The sequence below is a fragment of the Epinephelus lanceolatus genome, chromosome 7, assembly GCF_041903045.1.
Source record: "Epinephelus lanceolatus isolate andai-2023 chromosome 7, ASM4190304v1, whole genome shotgun sequence".
NCBI lineage: Eukaryota > Metazoa > Chordata > Actinopteri > Perciformes > Serranidae > Epinephelus > Epinephelus lanceolatus.
This window is the reverse complement of record NC_135740.1, coordinates 21,710,950-21,730,846: the sequence shown is the minus strand read 5'-3', so window position 1 is coordinate 21,730,846 and position 19,897 is coordinate 21,710,950. Positions and strand designations below refer to the sequence as shown.

At 44.4% G+C, this 19,897-nt stretch overlaps 1 protein-coding gene across 1 annotated transcript in view; it reads left to right on the top strand.

Annotated features, from left to right (window-relative positions):
• The first annotated feature begins 2,119 nt into the window (after positions 1-2,119).
• Positions 2,120-19,897, top strand: part of LOC117261234 (ras-GEF domain-containing family member 1C-like) — a 25,850-nt gene continuing 8,072 nt past the window's right edge. The window contains exons 1-4 of the mRNA XM_033633571.2: positions 2,120-2,517; positions 16,747-16,962; positions 17,100-17,222; positions 17,449-17,586. Of these exons, the coding sequence (XP_033489462.1) occupies positions 16,753-16,962; positions 17,100-17,222; positions 17,449-17,586 (471 nt within the window). The 5' untranslated portion in view covers positions 2,120-2,517; positions 16,747-16,752. The remainder of the gene's footprint in view (positions 2,518-16,746; positions 16,963-17,099; positions 17,223-17,448; positions 17,587-19,897) is intronic.

Genomic DNA, 19,897 nt, shown 5'->3' with positions numbered 1-19,897 from the left:
TCCTATTACTGCATCTTGCTAACTCGGCCATTCTGGATGTCACTAACTCGGCTTCTTCTCTGGAGCCTTTGTGCTCCACTGTCTCTCAGATTAACTCATATCGCAGCGGTGCCTGGATAGCGTGACGTGTGTGGTTGTGCTGCTGCCGTGGTCCTGCCAGATGCCTCCTGCTGCTGCTGCCATCATTAGTCATTAGTCATACTTCTACTGTTATTATACACATATGACTATTGTCACACAAGTATACTATCAGATATTAATATATACTTTCAACATATTGTACCACAGTAGCCAGAACTATAACTATAATATTATTACTTTCAGTAATGTTGTTGTAAGCTACTGTCATTACCTGAATCTCTCTCTCTCTCTCTCTCTCTCTCTCTCTCTCTCTGTCTCTCTCTCTGTCTCATTGTGTCATATGGATTACTGTTAATTTATTATGCTGATCTGTTCTGTACAACATCTATTGCACGTCTGTCCGTCCTGGAAGAGGGATCCCTCCTCAGTTGCTCTTCCTGAGGTTTCTACCGTTTTTTTTTTTCCCCGTTAAAGGGTTTTTTTTGGGGAGTTTTTCCTTATCCGCTGCGAGGGTCATAAGGACAGAGGGATGTCGTATGCTGTAAAGCCCTGTGAGGCAAATTGTGATTTGTGATATTGGGCTTTATAAATAAAATTGAATCGAATAAAATTGAAAAATTGAAATTAGACGGCCATAAAGTCCCAGTGTCTCTAAACTAGTACTTTGTAGTTAACAGTGGCAGAGGTGGCTGCCATCTTGTTTTTACATAGATTAGTGTATAGGAGTCTTACTATCACTAGATGGCACAAAAAAGTCCACGAACGAGGACAACAGGTTTAAGTGAAGCAGAATGAACTATGAGGTGCAGTAAACCCAAAATATTATGTCCTTATATGAGGACATAGGGTCTCAGGAGGATATAACACTTAACAGAATAACAGGAGTAGACTAAAACATTGACACAGACAAACAAGGTAATACACTAATTAAGATTTATGCCTTTCCATGATTTCTTTTGGTAAGTGACCGTCAGTTTGTTGCTAAAGTTTACTCTGATTACCTGATGATGCTTCATTATTGGAATATTGGCCCAAGTATTTACATAATACTATAGTCAATTACCCTCAAAATGTGGGGTGGTTTATGTACTACAAAATAAGAGTTCTAGATTAAATTAAAAATAGTCAATTCTTTTAAATGGGCCCTGCATTTATCTTGTCAAAAACTAGTGCTGTTACGGTCTTGAGGATTCTGTGTGACATTTCACCAGTACGATACCTCTTTGTTATGGAATTGAACATGACGTTAGACCCCATGTCTGTTAAGAGGATCGTCATAATATCATATATAGCAAAGAAGTGCATTTTGCTCAGCTGGAACCAGCAAAGACCCCCAACATTTAACTTGTTCAAACATATATTGAATGATATACTACAACTGGAACAATGCACTTACATATTAAGAAATAAGGGGGAAGTCTTCCTGAGAACATGGGAGCCCATTATGGATCTCTGACCATCCACCTAGCTGGCTTACATGTGCTCTGACTCTATGAAGAAATGAACCATTTCCACTGATCATTATTCTTTTTGTTTATTGATATTATTATTTATTATTATTATTATTGTTATTATTTTATTTTCTCCCCATTAGTTATTACTATCATGATTTTATCTTGCCTTTACAGTATATGTACTTGTTCAGGTGTGTTTCTAAAACCTTAAAAACAAATAAATAAATAATAATAATTTATATAAAATATATAATAATAATGATAAATATTATTCTATATAATTATAAAATAATCATAACTGAAAAAAGATAGTGCTACCAACATGCCAACACAATTTATGTTTAATTTGTTAATTTGAATGTGAAATGAACAGTAAGGTGGTCATAATGTTGACTTTGGCTGAAATAAGGTAATTTTTCCCTTTGGGTTTCCGTAGTGGGTTATTCAGCCCTTCTTGGCATGCTTCCACCACCCATGTAAGAAATAGTTCCACTGTTCGTCATTATCGAGTGTCTTACTTTGAAAACCCGACACCGGAAACGTGGTTATTGCGCCCCCTTGACTAGTATGTGAGTAGTTCCCTCTCCTCTCCTCCGGCTCATCACTTGCTCCGAGGACGTGTGGATGTGCTGTGCGGTTCGCCGTGTCTCCGTGGCGCAGGACAGGGCTAGTCGCCACGCCTTCAGGGACGCACTTTCTCACGGCGACAGCTCTCCGTCTGTGTCCGCTGCTCACCGGTGGAAACCTGTCCGCAGCCAGGACCATTTAACAAGCTCCTATCAACAGACATTTTTCTCCACTCGCACCGACCTGACTGTAGCCTACCTCTCTGGAGTCCGGCTCTACTTCTCCCACTGATGTCAGCTGAGCAGGCTGTTTTTGTACAACGCTAATTAATTTGGGAATATCCGGAGCGGCGGCTTTTATTGATTCGACACCGGACACAAGTCGGAGCAAAGATGGGGATCAAAGTGTAGTGCTGGTGAGTAGCGTGTTAAAGCAAGGTTACACCACTACTATCGTATTAGCATATTGAGATTGCGCTCGCGCCCACAGCTCGTGTGTGTGTGTGTGTGTGTGTGTGTTTGCGTGTGTGTGTGTGTGTGTGTGAGCGTGCGAGGTGTCAGAATGCCTTATATTCCACGCGCACGTTCTACCCGCTGGGTCTGGAACACTGTGTCGTCACAGTTCGAACTTTAGCCTGCAAGCAACAGTGATGACATCATAAATCCTTATCGCGTTCCAAACAGTGGAGCCGCTGCTTGCATCACTTTACTACGATGTAGGGGCATCTGTGGCGTGAGTCAGCGGTGTGCAGGGCTGTGTACAGGGCGTGTGAGGGGATCCAGCTCGTTTCACTGCGTCTTCTGCCTCTGACACATTTACAGGACGGTGTGTTGGACGTGTCGGCAGGTGACGTCGTGGTAGTCGATGGATAGCATTGAAAACAGAGCCACTGGGAAGGAAGTGTTGTTCTGTTGTGGGTTGGTTAACTGGTGCAAAGCTTATCTCCTATTGTGTAATTATTAACGTGGGAGTAAAAGCTCCACTTCTGATTTGGCTCTCTATCAATTTCGTCTCTGCTTATGCAAATTTCAAGTGTAGAGTCTTTGTTATTCTCCCTGAGAGGCAGGACAGGGTGAACAGGTGTGGCACTGTTGACATTTTCACACTGTTTCCCTCGCTATGAAAAATCTGCATCAGCCACTAAAGCACCCAAGAGGTGGTAAGCAGCCTTTTCTCACCCCAAGGCGATGCAGCAGCTCGCACAGCTCACCAATACAAACCAAAAAGGATTTGTTATCTGTCTCTCGCAGCCTACTGCAAGGTGCATGGAAGTAAGACCGGCTCGTAAACCAGTTCAGTGGGGAGGGAATTCTAGCTGTTGATATTACCAGTTGAGGCACTTCTGCTCCCACACCCTCAGCTCTCCTCCACCCCACAGCCTATAGGCTGCACCTCCCAGCCCCACAGGAGCGAGGCACTGGAGTGGGGCCATCACATTTCGTGACCGTGCTCTTTCAGCATGGAGCTCCAAGAGGCAGCAGCTCCTCTCACGGCTTTCTTAGCTTTGTCTTTATTCCCCCTCCTCCTGTTTAGGATGCAACCCTGGGAACTGCGCACTCTCACCTTCACTGGAAGTATGTGTGTCTGTATGCCCCGAAGCTGTTCTGTGTCAAGCTCCCTTTGTGAAACGACAGAATGCTGTAAATCCATTGCTTCACTCCAGCCTTGTATGAGATAGTCACTGATTCATTTTGATTCCGCACCATCATCAGCCCCCTTTGACTTTGTCCTCCAGTGATCCAGACCCCGTGCAGCTCTTCCCATCTCTTCTTCAGGTTTCATCTATTTATTCCAGCCTGTCTGTGCTGTTCCCATAATGCCTCGCTGCATGGAGATAAGGTTTTGAATTAAAATGACAGCTTGCCCTAACAGTACAGTAGATTGGGGATGTACAGGCATGAGTCACTCCAAGTACAGGACTCTGTCAGAAGTCACTGGTAACAAGTCTGCAGGTACAGACACAAACTCCAGCACATGTTCCCTCCAATTCAGGCCAAGTCTGCAGAGAATAACAGGTGTGCCGCTAATGAGGGCATCGTTTGGTTCGACGTGAGATTGAGAGAGGCAAGTTCCCAGAGAGTGAGGCCAGTCATTGTGAGAGTGTGGAGAGGAAGAGAGAGGGAAATAGAGGGCAGGGTTTGTCTGGGGCAGGTCGACAGGGAGGTAAACACAGTAGCTGTTAGTCTGGTAGCAATGACAGCTTTATTACCACCACAAGGTTTATGGCTGTGTGAGTGTGTATGGGGGGGAAGGGGCTCGTGAGTGCGTGTGTGTTTGGAGGAATCGTAGATCACACGCTATTCTACTTTACAGACATGACAGAATTCCACTACTGCCTTGTGGCGGAGCAGTCAAAACAGGAATCCACTACAAAATCCTACTGGCAGCTCTGTTACTCGTGCAGGAAGAATAACAGTTTATTATGTGATTGTCAAACACACAGGAAGCAATCAAACTTTACAATTTTTTTTTTTTTTAATGAAATGATCACTCACTGGTTCAGGCTGGGATAGGCTTGAAACCCATCCCCCCACCCTGCTGTGTTAGATGGATGTGTGAACGATCAGTCAGTCTTTTGTTCTTCCTTTTTTTGCTGAAGCTTTGACATTTTTCGTTTTAGAGAAGGTCTCTGAGGGAAAGTACACAACAATAAAAGGAAGCAAACTCTGAATAGTACAAATTAGATAACTGTAGAGTGCAAAGTCTATTTTTGTACATTTTCTCGTCTATTCATGGATCATCTCGACGTTCCCGTTAAGTGGGGAAATTCCGAAAGTTGCCGCTCAGCACCGGTGCCACTGGATTGTCAAGTACATTTGATTTTTTTTCCCTTCACCTTACATAAACAGCTCCTTGGCCCAGCAGGAGCTCGATTGAATAAGGGACAGAACATCGTGATGGCCTGTGTACCTGACAGGCCTTTCGGATGTCCTTCGGCTACCCGGCAGCTTCGCCGCTGACACGGGGGATGATGAGAGTGATCTCGCTGACAGGTCGAGGCAGGCAGGGTTCACACGTGGAATCACTCTGTCACAGCCGGCTGCTCTGTCTCGGGAGCGCAGGAGAGGAAGGGAGAGAGAGAAATGGAGAGGGGTGGGGGTGGGGGGCAAGGGATTTTGATGGAATAAAAGAGAGAAGAGGGGGTGTCAAAGTGGGGACTCAACAGGCATCTAATTACCTCCCAATAGGAGCTTTGACTCCATGGAAACGCTCTGAGCTGCCTCCACATGGCCTGCATGCTGTCATATGGGCAGCTATTGACGGTCTGTCTCTATGGATCGACTGGGTCAAAGAAGCAATGGAATATGATTAGATCCCTGGCGTGTTCGATATACCACTGCAGTAAGCATATAGATTACTCTAACAGATAAAGGTCCCATGCAATGATTTCTTCCCCAATCACATGACTAGTATGTTTTTTCAGAGGATACCTGAGGATCATACAGCTTGTGACAGAAATATTTCATGCTAGATTTTTAATTAGGTGCAGTTCATGTGTTAAGACAGCATTTTAGACGTGTTGAGATTGACTACATTCGTTAATTAAAAAAGGGTTTTGTATTCTTCAAAGAATTAATGATTTAGAGCTTTGTTTTGAATGAGTGGGTTCCTGTTTTGTTTGTGTGCTGCATATATGTGGATGCACACGCCCGCAACAAACATTCCCACCACTGGTTTCTCGCTATTTTGCTCATCAAGAGTAATCCACAGAAGCATTGCAATGTGCCCATGGGCGGATTATGAGACAGTAGGCCCCTGGGCACAGATATGCAAAGGGCCCCACCACTACTCCTACATGGAGGCAAGATGCACAGAATTTGTTGTTGTTTTGTGACTCATTGAGGTAATTTTGTGACATTTTGGTCGCTTGGTGTCATTTTTTATTTATTTTATATCTCTTTGTGGTTGTTTTGTGTCTTTTTCTTGTTGTTTTATGATTCATTTAGGTAAATAGGTGTCATATCGGGGTAACTTTGTGATTCTTTGAAGTAATTTTGTGACTTTTTGGTCGCTTGGTGTCATTTTTTATTCATTTTATGTCTCCTTGTGGTTGTTTTGTGTCTTTTTATGGTTGTTTTGCCTGTTTTTGTAGTTATTTTGTGACTCTTTGCATCTCTTTGCAGTCTTTTTGCATCTCCTCCTGGTTGGCACTTATTAATTTGAGTGACATTTTGCAAGAGAAGGCCATGGAGCCACCTGATGCTTTGGGCCCCTGGGCCTGTGCTTAGTAGGCCCTATCAATAATGCATCCATGAATATGCCAACAAAAAAACAAAAACTTGTATATTAGGGGTTGGAATCACCATGGGATCTACGATACGGTATTATCACGATACATAAGTTACGATACAATATTATTGCAATTTTTAATATATTGCAATATGCTGAGTATTGTGATAAAATATACTGCGGCTTATCACCTATTTTCAGCTGCAAATTATGTTTTTTATCTAAGATAAAGTTTTCAGTCTGTTCATCTCACTTTTTTTGGCCCAGCAAAATGTATGTAGTGGACTGAAAACACAGTTGATTGTATTATTCTAGTAGGCTACCAAAAGTTTAATTTCTATTTGTAATATAAATCATTTGTATAATGAATTGATTGTGAGACAATATAATATTGCCACGCAAAAATATCGCAGTACTATGCTGTATCAAATTTTCCCCCTGCCCCTATAAGGTATACAATGCAAAATGCCTTGAAAATCAATGTTGTAGATGTTTTATGAAGAAGAAAATGTATTCAACACGCTTGTTAGACTTCAGTGGGTTTTGGTGACAGTGAATGTAAAAAAAATAACTCCAGCACTTACTAGTAATGCTTCAAAATAATTCTGATATTGGTACTGAAACTCATGTGTCAGCACTCATATTTTAAATACCAAGCCCTGTTTGGCAGGGATAAAGATTGGAATTGTTTCCAGCTGTATAAATGGAAGGTTGGAAACACAACTGACTTTAGAAATCTAACCCCAAAGCATACAGTAGGTCTCAACCATCATTATCTATAATAATGACATGGTTCAGCTTTAAAAATAGGGTGATAATTTTAGCATTCAGTGTACATTGTGTTGGTAAAATCCCTTTCTTGACATCAGTAACACCATCATGCCCACTGGGCAGTCCCCTGATAATCTATTAACACCAGGCTGCTGTGGTGGCGTATTGTTGATGTAGTGGGTAGAACCACTCATCACAAATAGTCCACACAGGGAAGTGTGAATGCATCATGAAAAAATTTCATAGTGTGTGACCGAGCTATGTTCTGGCAGTAAGAGTAAGAGTGTTATTTCAGGAAGCATTACAGATACAAAAATGAGATGAAGAGATTTGAAATCAACATGAAACTAGTTGTGGATTAATGAAGCGTGTATTCTGACCTCTGTCTGTCTCTAATCATATCAAAATACATGAGGCATGAGTTATGAGCAGACCAGACCATGCAATCTCCCAACACTAATTGGTACACTTTGACATCATACATCAGCAGTGACACGTCGCATGGCCTCTGCCCGTGCTGGTTGTAATGAGCAGATAGATGTACTTTAACAGGAGAAGAGACAGTCATGATGAAATTAGTAACGTCTGGTTATTAGATTTGCATCTGTGTTGCCGTCTCGCTCATTAGTCTGCGGCGGTTATTGTGCGGGTTTGAGTGAGAGTAAAACCATGCTGAGTGGGTGTTTGGATGATGTCTAATTTTTAAAAAGTGCACAAGGGACTATTGAGGTAGCTTCACTGAGGCATTTATTTCCGGATGCTCTCAATCAACTTACTCTGTTCCCCTTTCCCATATTCTTCCATTCACTTGGTGAGCTGGTAATTCCTCATAAGAGGCACTTGAGGGAAAATTATGCCTGTTTAGGACTGAAACAAAATCACTCTTGTCCGATTTCCCCTCAAAGGAGCATTGCATCGGGGGGGGGGGGGTGTAAATTGGAATATTATGAATAATACATGACTGTTTTTTAAAGCATTATGACCATTGTGAATGACAGATTTAGGGCACTTGAGGCTCAGGCACATGCTACTTGCCCACTAAGTGCCAATCTGTGCTCAGCTTTAATTATCTCTAAGTAACATGATAGGTTGCACAGACCCATCACATGTCACAGACCTTCAATTCATTTTAGTGCATCATTTCCATCCACTCCGCACAGGGGGAATAGCTTCAGGAGTGTATTTTTCGCACATGTGAAGAGGTTTGAAAGAGAAGGTAGTGGATGATGGTGCTTAACCCTTTAGAGCTGCTCTCAAAAGCACAGAACTTCTCTCAGGCTGATGGTTTTGTGTAACTCTGATCTCGATTGAAAGTGCACGCTTCCTCTCGTGCAACTTGCATCATGCTTTATCTCACTCTGTCTTTGTTGAGAATGTGAGAAACACGGAGCTACAGCCGCACCTCTTGGAGAACAGTAGGACAGATGGTTGTATTCACAGCGAAGGAGTGACTTCACTTGGATTTCGATACGCTCTCTCAGCCCTTTTGCGAGCGCACACACTCGAGCATGAGCACGCACACAGACACCCAGACACAAACATGCGCACAATTGTGTCCAAACTCGCTCAGGAATGAGGGTGGCTGCACACGCGCACAGGGTGTGTTCACGGAGGAGAATTCCCAGTGAGCTCTACATTGAGATTGATGGAGCTGGGTGGGTGTAGAACAGGTGCCAGGATGTTAGTGTGACCCCGCTCAGATACTACAGGGGAATTCCAATAAAAGGGATTTGGGAAGTGTGTCCCTGTTGAGCCCCGTTGAGTGTGATTCCCGACCTCTATCGGGCTCATACCACATGAATGGGTGGGGAGCTGGAATGCCTCGACTGTAACTCAATCCTGTGTTTGGCTGCTGTGTGGGTGCAAGTGTGCATGCATGGTTTTTTCAAGACACAATGAACTCATTTGTTTTCAGCTCCACACCCTCCCCAAATACACACACACACACACACACACACACACACCATTAACCAACAGTAGTGCGGTGGTTTGATTTTGTTGCAGCGCGTGTACGGTGACATATGTGTGGTATTTTGCGCTCCCTCTGTTGTCAGCGGTGCCAGGCGGCCACCGTGCAGCTCAGCAGCCAGATTGGCTCGGCCCCTGCACCTCGGCATTCGGTCTGGACGCCAATACACGTTTGGGCTCCTGTTGAGACTCGGGATGATGGTAGGGGCAGAGGGCCAAAAAGCCTCCCATGCCAGCAGCTCCCACTGGGATAGCAGGCTGCTGCAGGGCCATCTGTACAGGCGTCCTGAGTGGGCTCATTGGAAAGTAGGGCGTGGAGAGGGAGATAAAGGAGGAGGGGAGGAATGGAGGGGGACATGTGGAAGGGAAATGGGAGTGAGAGGCTGGATGACAAAGAGGTGTTTACTTTCTTTCAAGCCGCTGCCATCATGAGAATACTCCATTATTCCTCTAGTCGCATCATTTCAGCTTTCAAAGAACACTGTGGAAAATTTAGGCCAGCGCTGCAATACTCTAAGGCACACAAAACAGTGTCAGGACCAAAAATACGGGAGGATCCGCTTTTTTAGAGCGCAGTCCTGAAATAGAAGTGTTGAAACTGTTATGTGTTAAAGGAGCGAACATGTGGATCCTGAATTAGAAAGGTAGTGTTAGGGTATGTAAATTAGTCGGTAAGGAGGGAGCCGGGGAGTCATACGAAGGAGTCGGCAACGGAAGAGAGGAATTCGCCGAGTCTGGCAGGAGGAGAATTTAACATTCATAGAGCCTAGACTGTCTGCATACTACCCTGAGGGGGAATATCACCCTCTCACCCTCCTTTCGCAGCCCACCTTTCTCTCCTATCTTTGCCATCTTACTCCTGTACTCATCCCCGAGCAAGGTAGCTTTTACCTCAGCCGTTTTGCCTCCCCTTTAATTGTGATCTCTGAAGCCAGGAAACAACTGCAAGAAACAAAACAAAACGTTGCTGCAATACCCATGCCGGATATTTGTTGTGCTTACCTCTGATGCTGCGCAGCTCGCTCTATGAATAGCATCACATCACGTCTTGGTTTCAGTCTTGCTTTGTGGTGTTTCTAAGTATTGATATGTCATTTCCTTTCTGTAAAAACACTTCAGTCAATTAGACAGAGGCAGATCTTACTGAGGAACGTGAACAACTACTATATACCACAAAATAAAGCAACAAAGTTGGACTTTTTTATGTTTTGACATTTTCTGGAAACCAAATTATATATTTGATGTTTTCACTCAACAGCAAAACCTGATTTATCTCGTCACCACAAAAAAACAAGCACCTTATCAGTTGACTGTGTGCTGGTGCAGGAAACAATTTAATTTGCCTTCGTGTATTAGCTGTACTCTCAGTTTACTTATCAGAAATGCAGCATATTCTTGTCCAGTGTGTAGTTTTCACCATCCCTATGAAAGGATCTAAACCACTGACACTTAATTTACAGCCTTTGGGCCAAATCTGTTACGTGATAGGGTGTCAGGCGGCCGCCCCAACCATTTTCTAATTCACGATGAACATGTACTGATTCACACTTGGATATTTTTTTGTACTTTTAAGGTAAATAAGGTGCCAGAGTGCATTAAAAGCACCAAAGTAGAGTTTGTTTATCATAAAAAGTGCCACGAGAGGATCCCCCTGACCCCTGATAGAGGTCTGGGCTAAGGCCCGAATGTCCTCAAATCCCAGAAATGCCCCTTTGTACTCCTGACCTGTGCCAAGCTGCCACGACTGGCCCCTGGCCTCCTGTCATTTTGCAAAAGTGAGTTAAGTATCCCTGAACTAGACTCTCTGTGCTGCTGTAAGAATCATGTGGGTCTGGGATATAGACCTGCAGGCAAGTATCTTGTCCTTAACTTTGAAACGGGGTGATGATGAATAGACATGACCGGCAGTGCCAGTGAATCAAAGTCAACTGTGACAGCCTTAATGGATTTTTTAAAATCTTCTTTCTTGAGGACCTTTTTAAAATGTCCCTTACTACCGCCAAAGCCTTTATCTAGCCTGGGAACTGAGCCAAGCAGCAGAGCGTTATTACAACAACGACCCCATAGATTTTGGATCCATCAGCCCCCACCAAGGAGCCTTAACTCTTCACCTTTGACCCCTGACTCCTTAACGATAGAGGTCAGGCAGTGGTTTGATTTTTCCTGAAGAAGCCTCTTCAGTCTTAATGGAGCGCCTTCTCTTCTGCTGATTGCCGTCATCCATTAAATCCTTAGTGGCAGATCGCATTTGTCAGCAGCTGCATCACCATTGTCTTCAACAATCACGCTCACACACAGGTAGGTGTGAGTAACACTATTTATGTGGTGAAACAGGTTTTACAGAGACGGAGACAACTAGAAAACAGAGATTAACAAAGTTGTGAAGCAGTTTGACAGCCTCAAGCTGCTCGGTCGTGTCAGGAATGCAATTGTTTCATCAACACAGGCACATACGCGCAGATACACACACACAGCTAGACAGTCAAGGGTGCTGATAAAGATTGTGTGTCTCCAGACAGTGCCATTCTGTTAATCATGATAGAACAAAGCAGGCAGATCCCCTGATGTCAACGATAACAGCCTGACAGAATCACAAGCACGCTGCAAGGACCCTGAACAATGACACTCCCCCAGCTGTCTAGACAGAGTGCAGGGCTGCCGTTGGCTGGCTGCTGGAGATCTCAGGGGGGATTAGAGCACACACCACTACACTCACCTGTTCCTAGCTGCTTGTTTCTCAATGTGTTTCTTCATGCGGCATTGATGCAATGTGACAGGCGCAGAGGGAGCTGGGTGTATCATGAGGTACGGAAAGTTATACATAGAGAACAGCTGTGGATGACTTCTTGGTCACATTGTAGGAAAAAGGTGGTGTAAGCAATACGGTTGCGAAACAGTGTGAGAAGTTAAAAAAAGTAATACACAACATTTTCTTGGTAAGAGAAAAGAGTTGTTGGGTCAGTTTGTCTTGCGTGGGAGTAATACTGGAGTTCACAGGAAGTGATCAGTTACAGCAAAGGTAAAATGATCATCTGGCCACTGATGCCTGATTCCAAAGTCTCTGGGGACTGCAAATCATCTTCACAGCAATCACAGCTCAGCATCACAGGTGCCTCCAAAAACTGCAATTGCTCTGGACAACAGGCCTTTTAAATCAACAGTGTGCAAGATTTAGAGAGATTTAGGCCCATTCCCATTTCTACCCCTTAAATCTCCCTTGGTATTGAGTGCCCTCGTTTGCGAGATAAAACCCGATGAGGGAAGTGAAAAATATTAGGGTAGAGATCCTTCCCTAAGAAATGAGACACCACTTCATGCAAATCGGCATGTCCAACATGCAGGCATACGTCATGCATAGTAGCGACGCAAGATACCGGTAGTCATTCAGGTTTGAAAATGCTGGCTCCAGCGCTTGTGTTGTGGCGTGTGCTATCTTTATTCTTCTCCGTTGATTCGTCAGACGGAGAAAAAATGCTGAAAACGGGGCGTCTACGACGTCTTCTAGTTCTGATAGATTTTGTTTGGGTAAGTCAATTTGTTTAAATATTTTGACGCTGTGTTCAACAGAGTTGCTGATGAAATTACGCTAGTCCAACCATCTGTTATTTGTATAGCCTACATTCTGATTGCACAGTAACAAATTGTTTTCCAAAACTTGCCGAAGTTGCTGACTTCGTAAGGTGTTCTGGGAAATTTCATCTTCCACTTCTTTGAAAGTGTAGGTTGGGGCTCCCTTGGAATCTAGGGTGGGTTTTAAGTGTTGGAAACCACTCCCACTGCCCTTAGTGTCATCTAGCAGGGAGGATTGCAAAGTGCAGCCAGCTGAAACCTCTCCTGGTTGGAATTCCTTTAGCGTTCATTGATTAGGAGTTTTTACCAGGGGCCGAATTATCTGCAAAGATCTCTTCCTCGCCAAAACAAACTAGTTAGGTGATTAAGACTGGTAAAAACACTGAATAAACCAGTTTCACGTTACAAATCAGTGTTTCTCCAATGCTGTTTGGCATGTTGGAGACAGTCTGCTAGCCCGGCACCTGCTAATGTTTGCTCACCTTTTGTCTCTGATAACATAAGGTGTAGCTGTTCAGGAGGTTTTTACTGGGAGCCAAATAATCCGTAGAGGTCTGGTTCTCAAATGGACCCTGTGATTCAAACCAGTAAAAACACTGAATAAAGCAGTTTCATCTGAAAAAATCTGTGCTTTTCTGATGAAATTGCGAAAACACAAAAGGTCCTCTCTACAACCAGTGGTTGGTTTGTCCGTTCTGGGCTACTGTAGAAACATGGTGGTGCAACATGGCAACCTCCATGAATGAGGACCCGCTCCCTATGTAGATAAAAACGCCGTATTCTGAGGTAATGAAAACACAGTGATTTTTTATTTTCAGGTGATTATGCATGAAAGCTTATTTTATTAGATTTCACTTCTGCTAGTGTTTCCCTAAATCCTACACACTGGACCCTTTAAAACAAGACGGTAAAATTTGAATAATGAAAAGTTAAATTTATAGGCAGTAATACTCACTCTTATTTTAATACACTTAGGGGTTTGGCTGCTATAACTTTACTTGGTTTGGTATAACCAGTAGCTTATATTGGATAATGTTAGCTTAATGTTAGCCGGTACTGGGTACTGGGTACCTGGAAATTTCTGTGTAACTGACACTACTGAGTCACTTGAGTCAGGTAAAGCATTGGACTCCATTTGTATTGCAAACATCTTGAAACTTCCTCGTCAAAACCTGGCACCCACGTTATTCACAATGCAACTTGACAGGTGACAGTTTGACCATAAATTTGGGTGTGTTATGCTAGTTGATCTGTAAACAGACTTTGATGTGTAAAATCAGAGTTGTTCCCCTTTAAAGCAAGAATCTTCACGGAGCCATTTTCCTGTCATTATCACTTTTGACTAAATTGGCCACTGTTAAACAAAAGTTAATCTTTTACTTCATACAAGCACGGTAAGTCGAAGCAGTTTCCCTCGTCTTTGTGAAACTATTAAATGCTCCACTGCTCCAAACATTTGACCTTTTTTGACCTTAAAAACCACAAAAAAATCAGTTTTCCTGGCCATGGCAGAGTGTGTCACACACAGATCTATCAAAACATGTACACATCTGTAGAGGAGCTACCTGATTGACCTCCGCTCACATGCTGCAGACTGTGAGGAATCGACTGACAGAGGCGCAGAGCTGTGATGAAATCATGAATCAGAGCCGGGGAAATGCTGGAGGGAGGAGAGAAGAGCCGAGGAGGGGAGAAATAAGGAGGGCGAAGATTATCGCAGACGATACAGGAAATCATTGACAGTGTGGGCACGTAGAATAAAACTCCCAGTCACTCCCATACATATATGAATACAAACACACTGGCAGCGGGGCGTGTGAGTTTGTATGCATGAGATGACTCACAGATAAACTCCTGGATTTAGTCACACACACCTAGAGCTGAGACTTTGTCTTCTTGTCAGGCCTATCACAGAGGAAGTTTCTGCTAGCCGCAGTAATGCTTTCCCGCTGCATCTGTGTTGTTGCAGAGGCTTGTTGGATTTGTCCATTTCTCTGTTTATCAGGCCATGTCCGCTCTGTGGCTGCATGTTGTAATCCAATCTGGAGGAGGTCGCTGGAAGGACACCCCCGGCTTTCCCCTTTTGGGACCTAATCTAGACGGTGGCAATCACGTTTGTAGAAGGAAAACAGCTCAGATGTTGCATTTCGGGAAATTGTAGAGCAGCATTTTAGATTATAGTAGTAATATTTTCAACTGAGGTTCCACCGTGCAAAATATACTACCTCTAAGCTTCAAGTTCAGGGCAGTCAGAGACAGAACTGTGTCTGGATGAGTTTACCCCATAAAGTATGGCGTGTAGCCTCAGTATTTACATTGATACGGCTCCGGAGTCCTGAGTGTCACCTGCTCAGTTAAACGCATCTTTTCTTCCTCACACAGACTGTGAGTCAGTGTTTCGCTCGACTAGTGTTTCCTCTACGTGCGATAGAGGAGCCATTATTATAGATCCAAAGAGCAGACAAGGCGATGTCGGCCGTCTTTAACCACAACATATATTATAAGAGATATGGCCGTGGGTGTCAGTAAGTAGGAAAGAAGGCTGTAAAACTGCCCCACAGAAGGACTCCCCCCATCCCCCAGCCTTTAGTGTGCCTGTCTGAGTGCGTTTGTGTCTAGGTGTGTACAAGTGCATGAATAAGTGCTCGTATATAGGGGAGAACAAAGGAAAGCTGAACCCCCCACACACACAAGAAACTTGAGACATGAGCTGCGTCTCTGCACACCAGAATGCGCTTGACCTTTCACCCAAGGGACCCGTGACACCAGTTTATCGAGGTGGCTGATAGGCGACGGGGGGGAAGGGAACCTGAAGGTCACCAGAGGATGAAAAGATTGCAGCAAACCTGGACCAGAGAGCTGATGCGGCCATATCAAGTAGATTTCCTTTTTTTTTAATGTGTTACAGTTTATTGAGGTAGTTTTAATAAAGCTCTGCCTTCTGCTCTACTCCTATATTCATGTGTATGTATGCATGTATATTTGTATGTACATGTCCACTGTTTCTGCCCGAGCCCAAGCTGTTGTCTGAGCTACAAACAGCAGGAAGAGTATGGCGTGTTTACATCTGAAATAGCTTCCTGCATGTTGCTCAAGGTCTCGCTGTGGGTTAGCTGCCCTTCTCGTCACTCCTGCAGGCAAAGAGGCTTTGTGCGGCTGAACTCTCCTGAAGGCAGTGAGAGACTGCAGTCGTCCTCGGTGATAATGAGTGATTCAGGTAGACGCAGTAACAGTACGGTCAGTGGGAGCAGGAGCACAGCAGTGTATTTTTATTCAAATCAGTGTCAAAGTTGGATGTAAGAAACCAAAAATTGCTGATTTTAATGCCCAAAATATCCTTTAATTTAACCAGTTTTGTCTGTTTGCTCTACTTTGCCATGTTAAAACTTGTTAATGAAGGAGGGATCTCTATAATTCATCAGCTGCATGTAGACGACATCAAGGTGATGATGAGTGATGATGATAATGGCACCCTGAGGATCACGATGCTCTCTGTTTCCGTAGTATCTCTACTCTAGCGTACAGTGCAGTAAGTGCTTCGTTCCACTACAGCTGCAGTGTCGGTCCATTGAGGGCAAGAGCATGTTGAATTTTTAAAACATGTAACCCAAAGCATTCTTAAAGGGAGAGACGTACAGGGCAGAGATGGAGGCCACGCGATTGCTTTCAGGCAGCAGCAACAGTCTCCACGGCGACTGGGTGACCCACATATTTGTTCCCATCCTCTGTCTTGTTGATGTGGGAGACAGGGGCAGCTGTTGGGGGGGGGGGTGGGAGGGGGGGGGGGGGGGGGGGGGGGGGGTGTTCCGTATCCCCCGACGACGGCATCAGTTGGATGGCATGAGTGTGTTGCTGCGCAGAGTGAGAGTGAGCAGGCGATGATACACCAGCAGGATGAACACAGGAAAAGTGTGTGTTCAGGCTGATTGAGAGGCTTAACCAATCTATTGCAGGGAGAGTGTGAAAGAAAGGATGATGCATTAAATTCATTTCCTCTTACCGAGTCAGACTGCTGCCAATAATGTACTTGAGTTTCCATTTCGTAAACCCCCAGCCTTATCCCTCTTCCTCATTCTGTATTGTCTGTCTGTCTGTTTGATTTTAGACAGGAATGCCCCAGACTGTGTGCTCAGGCACCATGTTCACCACTCCCAGTGGCTTCAGCCCCCATCTGGCCTGTGCTGAGCCTGGGGAGGAGGAGGAGGCCCCACAGGAGGGCCCGGGGCCCGTTGCTTGCCTGGCCGATGGGCCCCCGATCACCTCAGCCTCCCTGGACACCCTGATCCAGAACCTTGTGCCCACTGCCGATTACTACCCCGAGGTAAACAGGAATTAGCTTATTAGCCCCATGTCTCTCTTTAAAGTTCTACCTTCCTTTAATTACAGAAAGCTGCAGTGTTTTTTATTGATGTTGTGGCTGTAGTGTCTTAGCGAATGTCTCCTTCTGTCCTCTGACAGAAAGCCTATGTGTTTACCTTCCTGCTGAGCGCTCGCCTGTTCATCCCTCCTCCGGAGCTGCTGTCCAGGGTGTGTGAGCTGTGCATCAAACAGCAGCAGCTGGATCAGAGCCCACTCGATACGGTCAGGACTGCGCCACACGCACATGCATAACTCCTCCACGAGCATACACGCGCTAACGAACAGAAACTCAGGCAGACACAGCAAAAGCTTTCAGACGTACTTGTGTTGTGCATGTAAGCAACCGCTGATTTTCTGCCAGATTGCTGACTTTGTGATTGTGTTTTATTTTGCTGAGGGAGTCACAAATGTAGACCACACTGAAACTCCTTCACTTTTTCAACAACAGGCAAAAGTGCGCAAGTTTGGTCCCAAGATCCTGCAGCTGCTGACAGAGTGGACGGAGACGTTCCCGTCTGACTTCAGGGACGAGAAGATGGTCGGACACCTTAAAGACATCATCCACAGGATAGCTGCGTGTGACGAGGTACACTAATGACATGTGACTGCAGCCATGTGATAGCAGTACGGCTGCAACTGATTATTTTTGTTGTCGATTAATGTGCTGAGTATTATCTTGATTAATCGATTAGTTGTTTGGTCTATTAAATACCAGAAAATGCTAAAAGAAAATGTCCACGGCCAAAGATACTCAGTTATATAGGATCAGGATAATAATTTGATGGGCTGTGAGACTTGTGATTTTGTCCATAGTGTAGTTGTTGCCGAAGCCTTCATAAGCCATAGCTGCAGTGAGAAATGCTCTGATGGGGAACGAAATTCAATTATCATCACTACCACTGTAGCGGGGTGATGGAGGGAGTCAGAGTGTCAGTGTAGGGTGAGTAGCCACAGTGCTGTGTTACACAATCTTACATTACAGGAGGGGAGAGAGGAAGGATGTTAGAGGAGTGGCTCTATCTGCAGCCTCGGGGGGGGGGGGGGTCGAGAGAGGGAGATGGATGGAGAAAATGGGGGGATGGGATACAGGGGCACAGAGAAGGTAGAGAGAAAACAGGAGGGTGATGGAGTCGGAACTGAAGAGCAGGAATAATGGAGGGAGGTGAAGAGAGGACAGAAAGAGGGGAAGGGCAGGTGGTGATGAATGTGCTGCTATTTACAGCTTGCTGTCTACAGTATGGGTGTGTGCGTGCATACATGTGGGAGCCGTGGCTCTGGGTCATTTGTGAGACAGGCTGACCTAACGGCCCCGGTGACCAGTCATCTGGAGGGAGGGGCACAGAAACACACATTCCTGGACATTAACAGCACAAAACCTCGAAAACACAGTTTGATTCTTCTGAAAAATTACATTGAACTCATTATTCCTGGGCTCATTAAATTCTTTCAGATGGTGAGAGTTGTCAAGTGTTGGAGATATCGGCCATAGAGATGTCTGCCTTCTCTCCAATATAATGGAACTAGATGGCACTCAGCTTGTGGTGCTCAAAGTGCCAAAAAACAAACAAACTCAACAGTAACGTTTCTCCAGAAATCATGACCCAGTTACTCAAGATAATCCACAGACCTTATTGTGAGTGCTTTCATGTAGGAACTATTTTCTTTCTTCACCTGCCAACTCTATCACTGAAGGAAGCGTGCATCTACTGCTAGCTCAGTGGTGCAAGCAGCGTTGGGCGGGACCTCGCACTCTTGCCCGTTTTTTTGTATGTCTTCTAGTGTTACAGGTGCTTCCCAAGTTTCATACATGCAGGTCACCCCAGCTTCAGGGGCTGCTTCATTGAAATTTTCTAGGGGCTGCTGTTGAGCCATCTTGGCACATGAAAGCACAAAACTCATATCAGACAACAGAATTTGCGACCTCTGATGTGTGCGCCACGTTATGCCCCTTCAAAACAAGATCGAGTTTAATGGCGAATAAGCCAGTGCCACGGTGACAGCGTTTGATGAAAAGTCAAGAGCTTCATTTTTAACTATCATCAAGGTCTAAGGACTTTTATCTGCAAATTTGAGGTGGGTCTGATTAACCTGCTAGAAGAGGGATATAATAGAATGAACAAAGTAACTTTCTGTTGCCAGTAGGTGAACACTCTCGCACTGTCATGAGCATGAGCCTCTTATCCATGAGTAGATGCACACTTCCTTCTGCATGGTGATACAGTTGGCGGGTGTAGTTTGGTAGAAAGACAACAGATCCTACATGAAACTGCTCACAACAAGGTTTGTGGATTATCCTGACTTATGAAGGGTCTCATTTATAAACACTGTACGCACAGAACGAGGCCTGAAAGAGGCGTACGCCACTTTGCATGCAAAAGTTGTGATCTATAGAAACAGACTTGATGGGAGAAACTTTGACCCATGCTTACAAACATTTTGGAGATGAGAAACTATGAGGTGGAGGCCTGCTTGTAGAAATTTTCTAATACTTTTTGGCACATGCCATTTTTGGCTCTTGTCCATATGTACATTTTTAGTGTGGATCCTACACATTGTTTTATAAATGAGACCCTAGGTCATGATTTCTGAAAAGAGACAGTGCTGCTGCCATCTAGTTCCATTATATTGGAGAGAGGGCAGACATCTCTATGGCCGATATCTCCAACACTCTGCAACTCACAGCAAAACAATCTAGACTGACAAAGATATATATTTTTGATTTGGGGTTAAACTGTCCCTTTAAATATAAGTATTTAAATTGCTTTATACACTGTAAGGTACCTTGGTCTATAGCAAATCATCACATTTTGCAGTACAGTATGATATGTATGAACAGCACGATGATTTAGCAAGCAACCTTTGGTCTGCCAGGCTGACGCCACACTGACATGAATGAT